The 12,253-nt window shown below is 41.3% G+C and overlaps 1 protein-coding gene across 3 annotated transcripts in view; it reads left to right on the plus strand.

The window, feature by feature from the left end:
* NCBP3 (nuclear cap binding subunit 3) overlaps window positions 1-12,253 on the plus strand; it is a 32,678-nt gene that overhangs the window by 10,237 nt on the left and 10,188 nt on the right. For all 3 annotated transcript variants that reach the window (XM_037732699.1, XM_017512196.2, XM_017512197.2), the window contains exons 4-7: window positions 5,845-5,970; window positions 8,669-8,797; window positions 9,051-9,127; window positions 9,824-9,932. In XM_037732699.1, coding sequence (XP_037588627.1) covers window positions 5,845-5,970; window positions 8,669-8,797; window positions 9,051-9,127; window positions 9,824-9,932 — 441 coding nt within the window. The remainder of the gene's footprint in view (window positions 1-5,844; window positions 5,971-8,668; window positions 8,798-9,050; window positions 9,128-9,823; window positions 9,933-12,253) is intronic.

Consider the following 12,253-nt stretch of genomic DNA (forward strand, 5'->3'; position numbering starts at 1 on the left):
ACTGTGTGACTATTAAAACAACACTGAAGTCCTTTTGTATGTGGTGGAAGCACAGGCCCACTGCCTGTTCGCTCAACTTTTCTTCATGTGACGCGACTTTCTGTTTCCCTTCTCTAAACACTTTCCAGTTTCTGAATGTTCTTATGAGGCGAGATGCAGGTTCCAGTTGTGGTCAGATGCGCAGGTAGAGTGGCAGGGCTGTCACCACGGTCTCTGTCTCAGCCACTTCATGGTGTGTTGCACTCATCCTATATGCAGCTGAAGCACCTAGCTCTTTCCCCAGGAAGTGTGCCCATCAGAACAGTCCTTCACATCTTGTACTTGAGGCTTTAAAAAATAATTACTTTTCATTGTATTCCTATTAAATTACATCTCGTTGATTTCAAACCTCTGTTTTCAGTCTGTTAGTTTTCATCACAACTCTACCTCTCAGCTCGCAGCTCTGCTCTGTCCTGTTCCTCCCCACTGTGGCATGCGTGGCTTCTGTTTCTTCATCCAGTGGGTGGTGATTGGTGGACAGTTATTCCGGTATCATAAGTCTGATTCTATTATCATAAAGCCCACATTTCATTTTACAGTCATGAGGAACGGGATTACATGCCTTAATGAACTTGAAATAGAACACCATCTATGTATTTTCTGAATGTCTTGACCTGGTAATCCTATCAAAAAAGAAATGAGGTTGAAATGAGATTAGTGTGGCTTTCTTCTTCTTTTTTTTTAATTCCATCCAAAGTTTGGAGCTTGTTTTTTACTGAACTGTTGTCATTCCCTATGGGAAAGATTTGGTTATTTATTTATTTGTTCTTTAGAGATGAGGTCTCACTAGTTTCCCAGGGGGGTCTTCAACTTCTGGGTTCAAGCGATCCTCCGCACTTAGCTTCCCAAGGTGCTGGGATTGCAGGCGTGAGCCACAGCACCTGGCCTAAGACTTGATTTTTTAAGGGATCATAGAACTGTCTAATAAGTTTTTTTTTTTTTTTTTAATTTCAGAGGCTGACAGTGAGCTTTTCAATATTCAGTTTGGGAATTTTTCCTTTCTTTTTTCTTTCTTTCTTTCTTTTTTTTTTTTTTTTAATGAAAACTTCTACAGGATTAGTCCTCACAGTTTTAAGATACTTTTCTCCTTCCCTGCTACTTTTTAGAGATTATTACCTAATTCTGAGATCATAGCTGTGTGTTTGAGTAGTACCTTGGGATATAATTCTACACTAGAAGATTTAAATCTGTTAAAACTAATTCTTACGGCCTTGTCACCTAACCTGAGTTTTCACTGTTCTTTAATGACAGTTGTCAGTAGAATGACAAAATAGGTCAACAGTTCTGCCTTTTTGCCTTTTTTTCCCCATCATCTTCCCAAAGCAGGTTTTGCTCTAAACAGTTACAAAAAGAAAGCCGTCAGCATTTTCTTTTATTTTTTCTTTCTTTTTGAGATGGAATTTTGCTCTTGTTGCCCAGGCTGGAGTGCGGTGATGTGATCTCAGCTCACCGCAACCTCTCCCTCCTGGGTTCAAGCGGTTCTCCTGCCTCAGCCTCCCAAGTAGCTGTGATTACAGGCATTCGCCACCATGTCCGGCTAGTTTTGTATTTTTAGTAGAGATGGGGTTTTTCCATGTTAGTCAGGCTGGTCTCGAACTCCCCACCTCAGGTGATCTGCCCTCCTTGGCCTCCCAAGGTGCTGGAATTACAGGCAGGAGCCACCACGCCCGGCCGCTGTCAGCATGTTTGATGAGCTTGTTCACGCTGGACTATAATCTTTTCTTCATCAGCTCTTTTACAAACAGTTCATGCTCACCAAAGCACATTTGGAAGAGAGAACAGGAAGCCCACAGTCTACCACCCAGACGCAGTCCTTGTCAACATTCTGTGTATTTCCTTCTCATCTCTTCTGGAACTTCTGTTTTTCCCTTTGTAGTCACACTGCTTTTTTCCTTTTTCCTTGTCAGTCTGTGGTCAGCATTTCCATGTTACTGTATCGCCTGGCATGAGTGGTTCAGATTTGTGCCATTCTCGTCACAGTTCATCTGTCTCCCACATGTGTGCTTTGGCGAGTTATGGTCACCTAAAATTTGCTACCTTCTCTTCTCTGGGGAACCCCAGGAAATCCTTATTAATAACCGGCAGTGCAATGGTGAACAGAGGCCTAAATGGAGGATGGAAAACAAATATTTATTCAGTCCAAGGGTCTTCTTGGTTCTTGGAGTTAAAAGTCATGATTTTGGAACAAAAAGAGCCTGTGGGAAGCAAAGAGATTGTTTCACAGAAGGTAACAGAAAGCAAGGAGGCCCCGAGTGATGTTAGAGGAAGCAAACTGAGGAGGAGGGAGAAAAAACGTAGATAGGAGACTTGTTGATCTGACTAAAAAAAAATTAATCTTAAATGAGACTAGCCTAGAAACAAAGACCAAAAAGTGACAGAAATAATTGTCAAGGGCATTCTAACGTTGTTTTAACATTACAGTGTTAAAGCCAGACCTACAGGTGAAGAAATCCTGAAAAGCAAAAGAGAAAGAATATAAGGAACAAAATTTCTGGCCTCGGATGTCTCTTTTTAAAAAATAAAGACGGTCTTACTGTGTTGCCCAGGCTGGTCTCAAACTCTTGGGTTCAAGTCCTCCTACCTCGGCCTCCTAAGGTGCTGGGATTACGAGCATGAGCCACTGCACCCAGCCTCACATGTGTATTTTAATTTAGAGAATGTCATATACATTCAAAACTTAGGCAATGGATAATCCTGTTCAAAAGAAGCAGGTAAGGATACAAAAAAAGGAAAAAAATGGAGGCGATGGGTACAGTGGTGCATGCCTGCAATCCCAGCACTTTGGGAGACCAAGACAGATCACTTGAGGTCAGGAGTTCAAGACCAGCCTGGGCAACATGGTGAAACCCCATCTCTACAAAAATTAGCTGGGCATGGTGGTTTTTTCCTTTTGAAACAAGGTCTTACTCTGTTGCTCAGGCTGGAGTGCAGTCATGTGATCATGGCTCATTGCAGCCGTAGCCTCCTGGGCTCAAGTGATCCTCCCACCTCAGCCTCCTGATACCTAGGACTACAGCCGCACACCGCCACACCCAGCTAATTTTAAAAATTTTTTATAGAAAACTCCTGAGCTCAAGCAGTCCTCCCACCTTAGCCTCCTAAGTGCTGGGATTACAAGCATGAGCCACCATGCCCGGCTGGATTCATACATCTTGGTGTCTTTATCATGTCTAATTTGGGATGTCAGGAAAGTACTCACCTGCATTAGTCTGGCCACACTTACATGGGCTCCTGGTAACACATCTCTTAACTCTTTGAGATTTAAGATTATTACCTGTTTAAAGTTATTAAACACATTTTTTAATTTGTAATTTTTTGTTTGTTTTAATAGAAGTAGTAGCATATATCTGCAGAAGAAAGATGGGCTAAATATTTTTAAAATTTTGTTAATAGCATATAAAAACATGTCTGGGAGTAATGGACATTAAATTCTTTTTTTAAATTATTATTTTTTAATTTTTGTGGTACATAGTAGGTATATGTATCTATGGGGTACATGAGATGTTTCGATACCGGCATGTGACATGAAATAAGCACATTGTGGAGAATGGGGTATCCATCCCCTCAAGTTTTTTTGGTTTTTGTTTTTGTTTTTTGTGACGGAGTCTTGCTCTGTAACCCAGGCTGGAGGGCAGTTGCATAATCTTGGCCCAATGCAACCTCCGCCTCCTGGCTTCAAGTGATTCTCCTGCCTCAGCCTCCCAAGTAGCTGGGGCTACAGGCACACGCCACCACGAATGGCTAATTTTTTGTATTTTTAGTAGAGATGGGGTTTCATTGTGTTGGGCAGGCTGGTCTCAAACTCCTGACTTCAAGTGATCTGCCCCCCTCGGCCTTCCAGAGTGCCTAGCCCCCTGAAGCGTTTATCCCTTGAGTTACAAACAATCCAATCACACTCTTTATGTTATTTAAAAATTTATAATTAAGTTATTATTAACTGTAGTCACCCTATTGTGCTATTAAACAGTAGGTCTTATTCACGCTTTCTACTTTTTTTGGACCCATGAACCACTCCTTGACAGAATTGCCTCAGAGAAGGAAGAGAGAGAAGGAATGTAGAGAGGTAATACGGGCCCCAGTTTCATATGTAATGTTCTGTGTGCCTGAGCTCTTACAAGGAATTAAGCATAAAGCCAGGTAGTAGATATATAGGTATTTTAAATTTATTTTTTCATATTGATATAGTTACATACTTTGCAATTAAGATTAAAGGAGATAATGTACTTAAAATATGTAGTAAAAAAATATGCAGTTGGCCAGGCGCAGTGGCTCACTCCTGTAATCCCAGCACTTTGGGAGGCCAAGGCAGGCGGATCACAAGGTCAAGAGATAGAGACCATCCTGGCCAACATGGTCTCTACTAAACCCTGTCTCTAACTAAAAATACAAAAGTTAGCCGAGTGTGGTGATGCACACCTGGAGTCCCAGCTACTCAGGAGGCTGAGGCAGGAGAATCTCTTTTGAACCCAGGAGGCGGAGGTTGCAGTGGGCCGAGATTACATCACTGTACTCCAGCCTGGGTGAGAGAGTGTGACTCCATCTCAAAAAAAAAAAAGTATGCAATCCTGATAAGGCTAAGTTTCCATTTTGACCACAGTCGTGAACCTTTCTCCCTCCTCAGAAGTAACAGCTATCGTCAGTGTGACTCATCCGAGGCCTGGCCTTTGCTAGGTGTTTGCGTACATAAATATGCACCCTTTGTAAATGTTTTGTTTTGTGCGTTTTTTAAAAATGTCATCACCATGTATGTAATTTTTTACAACTTGTTTTTTCACTCAGTAATGCACCTTAGAATCTTTCTGTGGTATATAATTTATTTCATTTTTTTTTTTAACCACATAATATTTTACAGTGTGGATAAAACATGATTTATTACCCTGGGAACTACTGGGTTATTAGAAATAGTGCTGCAGCGAGTATCTTTGTGTGAGCTACTTTGTGAATCCAAATGTTTGGGTTTATTTAGGGCCAATACTGAGGAATAAAATTCTAGATCTGTAGGGCATGTGCAAAATCACATTTTTAATAGACACTTACAGTTTGAGTGACGATGCCGATTCATACTCCCACCAGCAGGGGAAGTAGCTCTTCCCCCTACTTCCTGCCAACATTTCATACTAATAAGATGTGAAATCTCTCCATTCAAGTACCGGAGATGTGGGGAAATAAGATGTAAAATCTGGTCAGTGGAAACTGGCATCTTCTTGTTTTAATGCGCGTGTTAACGATTGGTAGTGAAGTCAGCCCATCTCTGCACGTGTGTATTGGCCTTTTGTATTTCCTTGTATGTAAATCACAGACTGATGTCCTTTGCCCATTTTTATTTTGGATTGTCTTTTTTTTTAACTGACTTGTACGATTTCTTTACTCTAGTTCCGTGCTTTGACGTATCCACGGGTAGCATCTTTTCTCTTTCAGAATTGTCTCCAGTAATGCACATTTCTTTTTAACGTACATTTAAGAGTTTTAGAATTAGCTAGTTAACTTCAACAGATACTCCCGTGGAGCTTGATATTGCTCTGATTGCTACAGATTAATGTGAGGAGAGGTATCATGTATTTATCAACACCTTTGTTGAATCTTTCTGAGCCTGTTGTGAATTATATTAATGCTCTTATTCAGGGATAAAAATTAAGGTAGTTTACCTTACTGTTATGTCTCATGCTCTTTTGAAATAATTGTAGTATGTCTGAGCATATTTCTTCCTAAACTCAGGTTATCTGAACTATTAGACAGGAGAACTGATGGGATGTGCAGTTGTGGGTAGGAAAATTCTGTCATCTTTTCTGTGTCTTGTCTTTCCAGCAATCCCCAAAGTGAGACTGGAGACAATCTATATTTGTGGAGTAGATGAGATGAGCACCCAGGATGTCTTTTCCTATTTTAAAGAATACCCTCCAGCTCACATCGAATGGTTGGATGATACCTCCTGTAAGTACCCCCGAGTTTTATGTGAATATGCTTTTGTTGATGATTTTGCAAGCGTTCTTGCCATCGGAGATGGTGAATAATTATGGCCCATACCACTCATTCATGTATAGCTTCTGCTCTTAGTCTAGCAGAGAAAACATTGTCCAACGACGAAACCTGGCATGCCCTAACCAGTCTGCCAGCTCACACCCCGTCAGTATTCCAAGTCAGCCTAGGTGGTGACCAGGACTCTAGGAGGTGGGTTACTGGCATCTGAATCTGGCGTACTTGACTGAGGCCTCTTTAACACTCACTTTTCCCAATAAAGGAGAGGATCCAACTACATAGACTTGGGGCTGCATTTTCAGGGCCTTGGACTTTGTCATTGCTACCTTCTGACTCTGCCTGTGTCTGTGACCTAGAGCTAGACCAGAATGCTCTTGACACTGTACCAGACCTCTCATTTCTGCTTGCCTTGAACTGCGGGTTCTAGAATGTCACCTGCTTGCCCTAACCTACGAGCTTTCCAACTTGTGGGCTAACTGTCATTGTAAACTCGCCTCCTTGCTGTCAGTCTGGACTGACCTCTGCTTACTGCTTTGCTGGCTTCTTGTCTTGACTCACTTCTCGTCCGGCTTTACTTGCTGCCAGCTGGCTGACCTACTAGGTAGCACCCTAGATAGCAGCCTGTTTTTCTTAGCTGCCCTCTTAGGAAGATGTTGATGGAGTGTGTTCATTGAAAGAAGAAACATGACCGAGTGAAACATTTTTCTCCTTTTTTCTTTCTGTTTAACTTACACTATCCAAATCAGGAATTGACATACCTTTTTCTATAAAGGGCTGGAATGCAGTCATTTTAGGCTTTATAGGCTTAATGGTCTCTGTCACATCTACTCAGCTCTGCTGTGGTAGCATGCAAGCAACTTTAAATCATACATCAACTGTGAGCCTGGCTGTTTTCCAGTAGATTTTTCTTTTTTTTCCTTTTTTTATTTTTATTTTTTCAGTAGATTTTTATTTACAAAAACAGGTGCTAGGCCGGGCGCGGTGGCTCACGCCTGTAATCCCAGCACTTTGGGAGGCCAAGGTGAGCGGGTCACTTGAGGTCAAGAGTTTCAAGACCAGCGTGGCCAACGTGGCAAAACCCTGCCTTTACTTAAAAATATAAAAATTAGCTGGGGGTGGTGATGCACACCTGTAATCCCAGCTACTCAGGAGGCTGAGGAGGAGAATCACTTGAATCCAGGAGATGGAGGCAGCAGTGAGCTGAGAAAGCACCACTGAACTCCAGCCTGGGCAACAAAGTGAGAGTCCGTCTCAAACAAAACAAAACAAAAAAACAGGCGGTAGGTGTGTACTTTACTGTGCATTAATTATACCTACATAAAGCTGGTGCAAATATAAACGAACAACAGGTGGTGGGCTAGATTTTGCCGGAGGATTCTAGTTTACTAACCCTGATTTAAGTTTTTAAAACTGTAGCTAAGGGACGTTAGAATTGTTGGGACCCTCAGAATTACCTGATTCACCTACCTTGTATATCAGAACCTGAGAAACAGAGGAAGGAAAATATTTGCTTAAGGCCACATGGCACGTTAGTAACAGAAGTGAGAGCCTTCAGACCCTCATTTCCCAAACTCAGATACGGGGGACACATAATTTTGAGAAATGCTGTTTTAAACAGAGTTAAAGTGGTTTATTTTCTATAAGACTTCTCAAAACCCTTTTCTTGCTAAATTATCTTCCTTAAAGGGGCACATTAATTTAGTTGCTACAAAGCCAACTGGCTGTCATGCCTCCATTAAACTTACGCCGTGCATACCTTCATCACGCACGATTTACAATGGGAGTGATGAAGGGGGACATCATTTAGCATTTCCTGACAGCAAGGAATGACAGAGGGCTTCCCTGTAGGGGGCAGTGGTATATAAGGGTAATCCAAACTTACCTGACAGCTATGATCATCATCAAGAACTGCTAATGCATAATAAGTATTTAACTACCTGTGTTTTATTCCAATAGTGTTAATATACACAACCCTTTTTCATGGAATGCTTAAGTTATTTTGTAGAACCCAATTTGGAAATGCAGCTCTAGGCTAATTTCGTCAGAAAGGCTTTACTACCATGTCTGCCCTTTCTTCTTTCCCCTTCCCTTCCCCTCCCCTCCCCTCCCCCTCCCCCTCTTTTTCTTTCCTTTCCGCCTTTCTTTCCTTCCTTCTTTCTTTTTCTCTCTCTTCTTTCTTTCTTTCTTCTTTCTTTTTTATTTATTTTTAACTTTTCATTTCTTTTGAGATGAAGCCTCACTCTGTTCCACAGGCTAGAGTGCAGTGATATGACCTCGGCCTCAATATCCTGTGGAATTGAGTGGTAGCCGCAATATCCTGGGCTCAATCCATCTTCCCACCTCAGCCTCCCGAGCAGCTGGGACTACGGGCTCATGCCACCATGCCCAGCTGATTTTTGTATTTTTGGTAGAGACAGGGTCTCACTGCGTTGCCCAGGACGATCTCACTCCTGCTGTGGCCTCCCAAAGTACTGGGTTGCAGGTGTGAGTCACTGTCCCTGGCCCATAGTCCTCTTCATTAGTTGGTTTGTATATCTACTGATGATAATCTTTTGCTAGATGAGGCCATAGTGTTGAATGCAGTGCAGAATCTGCTCTCAGGAAACTTACTATTTGCGTGCCTTGTAACGTCTTATTTTATATTTTATTTCAGGTAATGTAGTTTGGCTGGATGAAATGACAGCTACACGAGCCCTTATCAATATGAGCTCTCTGCCTGCACAGGATAAGATAAGAAGCAGGGATGCCAGTGAGGACAAGGCATCTGAGAAAAGTAAAAAAGGTAAGTGAACAAAAGAGGGAACTTGGGTCTGAGAGTCCTCTTCTTCACGCAGTCCCGTTGTGCGCTGTGCGTGTCTCAGGAGAGTGCTGTAGCCTCTCATCACCAGGTGGTTCTGAAGTCATCTACAATGCTTTAGATCATCAGCAAAGGGGAAAATACTGGACTTATAAAATTACATGAAATAGTTCATCCTGTATCTCATTATATGAAATCATTTACCTTGTTTTGTCTTGTCCTTCACATTCCATGTTAGACAAGCAGGAAGACAGTTCAGATGATGATGAAGCTGAAGAAGGAGAGGTTGAAGACGAGAACGCAAGTGATGTAGAGGTTAGTAATAGGGCAAAGGTAGATGTCAGGCTCTGTTGGAAAAAATGCTTACTGTCTTTTTAATTTAAGCCTTAAAGACTTAGTTGTGTTTTTCCTCTAGCTTTCACCGTGAGACCTTCTGAGGGTGCACAAGGCGCTTGTCCTTTAAGGTCATGTGGATGTAACAATTTACCTTGAAACCCCAGAATAGTGCTCATCCTTCTACAAAAAAGAAAATAGTTTTATTGAGAAATATTTTGAAGTGTTATCTAATTGGTAAAATTAAGAAACAGCAAGTAACAACATATTTCCTAATGGAATATGTACTACTGTCAGAAATATTAGCATATATTCATTTAAAAAATATTTACTGAGTACCTACTATATGCCATATTCTAAGTGCCAGGGATAAAGCCTCAAGCAAAACAAAGTCCTGGCCCTCTTGGAGCCTGCATTCTAGTGGAGAATACAGATGATACCCCGATGCACAGATCCTAATACTGTGTCAGCTGGTGACAGATGCTGTGAAAACAGGAAAGACTGTTCCTTTAGACAAGGTGGGCGGGAAACCTCTGAGTTAGAAATTCTGCAGAGGAACTGGTGCTATAACGCTTGTACGTATTAAAGGTAGAATGCTTTTCTTAATGGTAACTTGTCTACTGAAGAAATATGGAAAGGACTTTAATTTTTATATTAAAAATACTCTTCTTTCTTAAGTTGGACACGTTGTCTCAGGTAGAAGAGGAGTCTTTGTTAAGAAACGATCTTCGTCCAGCTAACAAACTTGCTAAAGGAAATAGGTTATTCATGAGATTTGCCACAAAAGGTAAATTTTTATTTGGTATTGTTTTGTATTTTCAATCAAAATGATTTATTGTGGAGTGACATCCTTTTTTTTTTTTAGTAGAAGTTAGATCAAGTAATCTCAAAGTTCCCTTCAAACTATAATATTCTTGCTTATGAAATAAGGGCTTGCTGCACTTTTAAAGTGAATATGTTTGTATACTTCTGTGACTTCTAGCTAAAGTAAGTGATTTTCTGTTAAAACTGGTTTGCCCCATGTGTTTTCAGCGAGTTACATCTGAATTATGAAAACTTTAAAATGAAACTTTTTAATCTGTTGCAGCAGGATCCTCCTGAACATTGCCAATATAACATTAAGCTCTGATCCCCGCCTTATAAAACTTTTTTGCACACAGTGACTTTTGGCGGGCGTTTAAAAATGTGTGTGTGTGTATGTGTATATATGTATACACATATACAAATACTGTTTTTTTGAGAGTTAGTTGAAGATAAAAACTCGTCACCCCTAAATACTTGAATATGTATTCCAGAGAACAAGAACATTGTCTTACACATAGCACACTCATCGAAATCAATGAATCTGACATTAATAGAGCACTGTTACCCCATCCGTAGTCCATATTCAAGTGTTGTCAGCTGTTCCAGTAATGTCGCTTCTGTATTCCCTACCCAGCCTCCCGGTCTAGGATCCAATCCAGGACTGAGTGTCTTTAAGGATGTCACGTTTCCTTAGCCTCTCTTAATCTGGAGCAACTCCTGTCCTCCCATAATTTCCAAGAGTGTAGGCTTACTGTTTTATAGGATGTCCCCGGTTTGGGTGTGTCTGATGATTCCTCCTGGTTGAATTAGGGTTGTGCATTTGAGGCAGGCATGCCACGGAAGCAATGTCATGTCATTTCCAGTGCATCATATCAGGAGACCTGGGACACTTACTCGTCCCATTCCTAGGGATGTTCACTTTATTCACTTGGCGAAGGCAATAATCACTAGATTTTTTCCACTGTAAAGTTACTGTTTTTCCATTTGTGTTTTAAAAATTGATGGGCTGGTGGTTGCAGTGGCTCATGCCTGTAATTGCAACACTTTGGGAAGCTAAAGCAGGACGATCACTTGAGTCCAGAGGTTCAAGACCAGCCTAGGCAACATAGCAAGACCTCATCCCTATTTTTAAAAATTTAAAAAATGAGGCCGGGCGCGGTGGCTCACGCCTGTAATCCCAGCACTTTGGGAGGCCGAGGCGGGTGGATCACGAGGTCAAGAGATCGAGACCATCCTGGTCAACATGGTGAAACCCCGTCTCTACTAAAAATACAAAAAATTAGCTGGGCATGGTGGCGTGTGCCTGTAGTCCCAGCTACTCGGGAGGCTGAGGCAGGAGAATTGCCTGAACCCAGGAGGCGGAGGTTTCGGTGAGCCAAGATCGCGCCATTGCACTCCAGCCTGGGTAACAAGAGCGAAACTCCGTCTCAAAACAACAACAACAACAACAACAACAATTTTAAAAATGAATAAAATAAAAACTTCGTGAGCAGATCCTTTGAGCTCATGTAAATAGCCTGTTGCCGTCAGCATTTCCTGCTTTTAATATGTGTTGATGTCTTTCTGACTACATCATTTCTTACTAGTAGACAGGTGCTGTAAGGAGGAGCTTTCTGTTTTTACCTGTTTGCTTATTTACATCAATTTAGAATCATGGATTCTTTATTCAGTGGGTTATCATCCATTAATATGAGTATTTTAATTTACAAATTGTCTTGGATTTGCCCAGTAGAGCCCCTTCAAGCTGTTGTGATGTACTCCATGATTCTTTAAGCGCTTTCTTACTTTACGGCACAACAAAGCATCTTGCTTTTCCAGACTCATTTTGGATCTTACCTGCTCCACATCTGGAATCAGCCATTTCTCCAAGGAGCTGGTGGGCATGGTTTGAGGGGTTCAGGGTTGGGGGCTGTGCATACCAGTTTGTGTTGTCACATTTACCTGCAGCACTGGGTGTATTTACAGTGGTGTTTGTTATTTACTATGAGTGTATCCAAGAACCGTGGAAGGCCTTTGTATTACTGCTTTGGACAAAAATTTATCATCACTGACCACCTTTCTTTCCTGTTAACCGACGTTTTAACTTGACAAATATACCACATTTACTCACTTGAGTGGTTGATTGAGTACATTCTAGATGTATAGTACTATGCCATTTTCTTTAAGCCATTTTGAGAAACACAGTAAGCTGGAAAAAATGATTTACCAAATATATGGAATTATATACACTCTGTTTCCTTCATCCTGATTCTGTGTTGTTGGCGTGTTGTTATTCAGAAGTGAGTATCATCTTTCATGGGGTAG

The sequence above is a fragment of the Cebus imitator genome, unplaced genomic scaffold, assembly GCF_001604975.1.
Source record: "Cebus imitator isolate Cc_AM_T3 unplaced genomic scaffold, Cebus_imitator-1.0 Scaffold464, whole genome shotgun sequence".
Lineage (NCBI taxonomy): Eukaryota > Metazoa > Chordata > Mammalia > Primates > Cebidae > Cebus > Cebus imitator.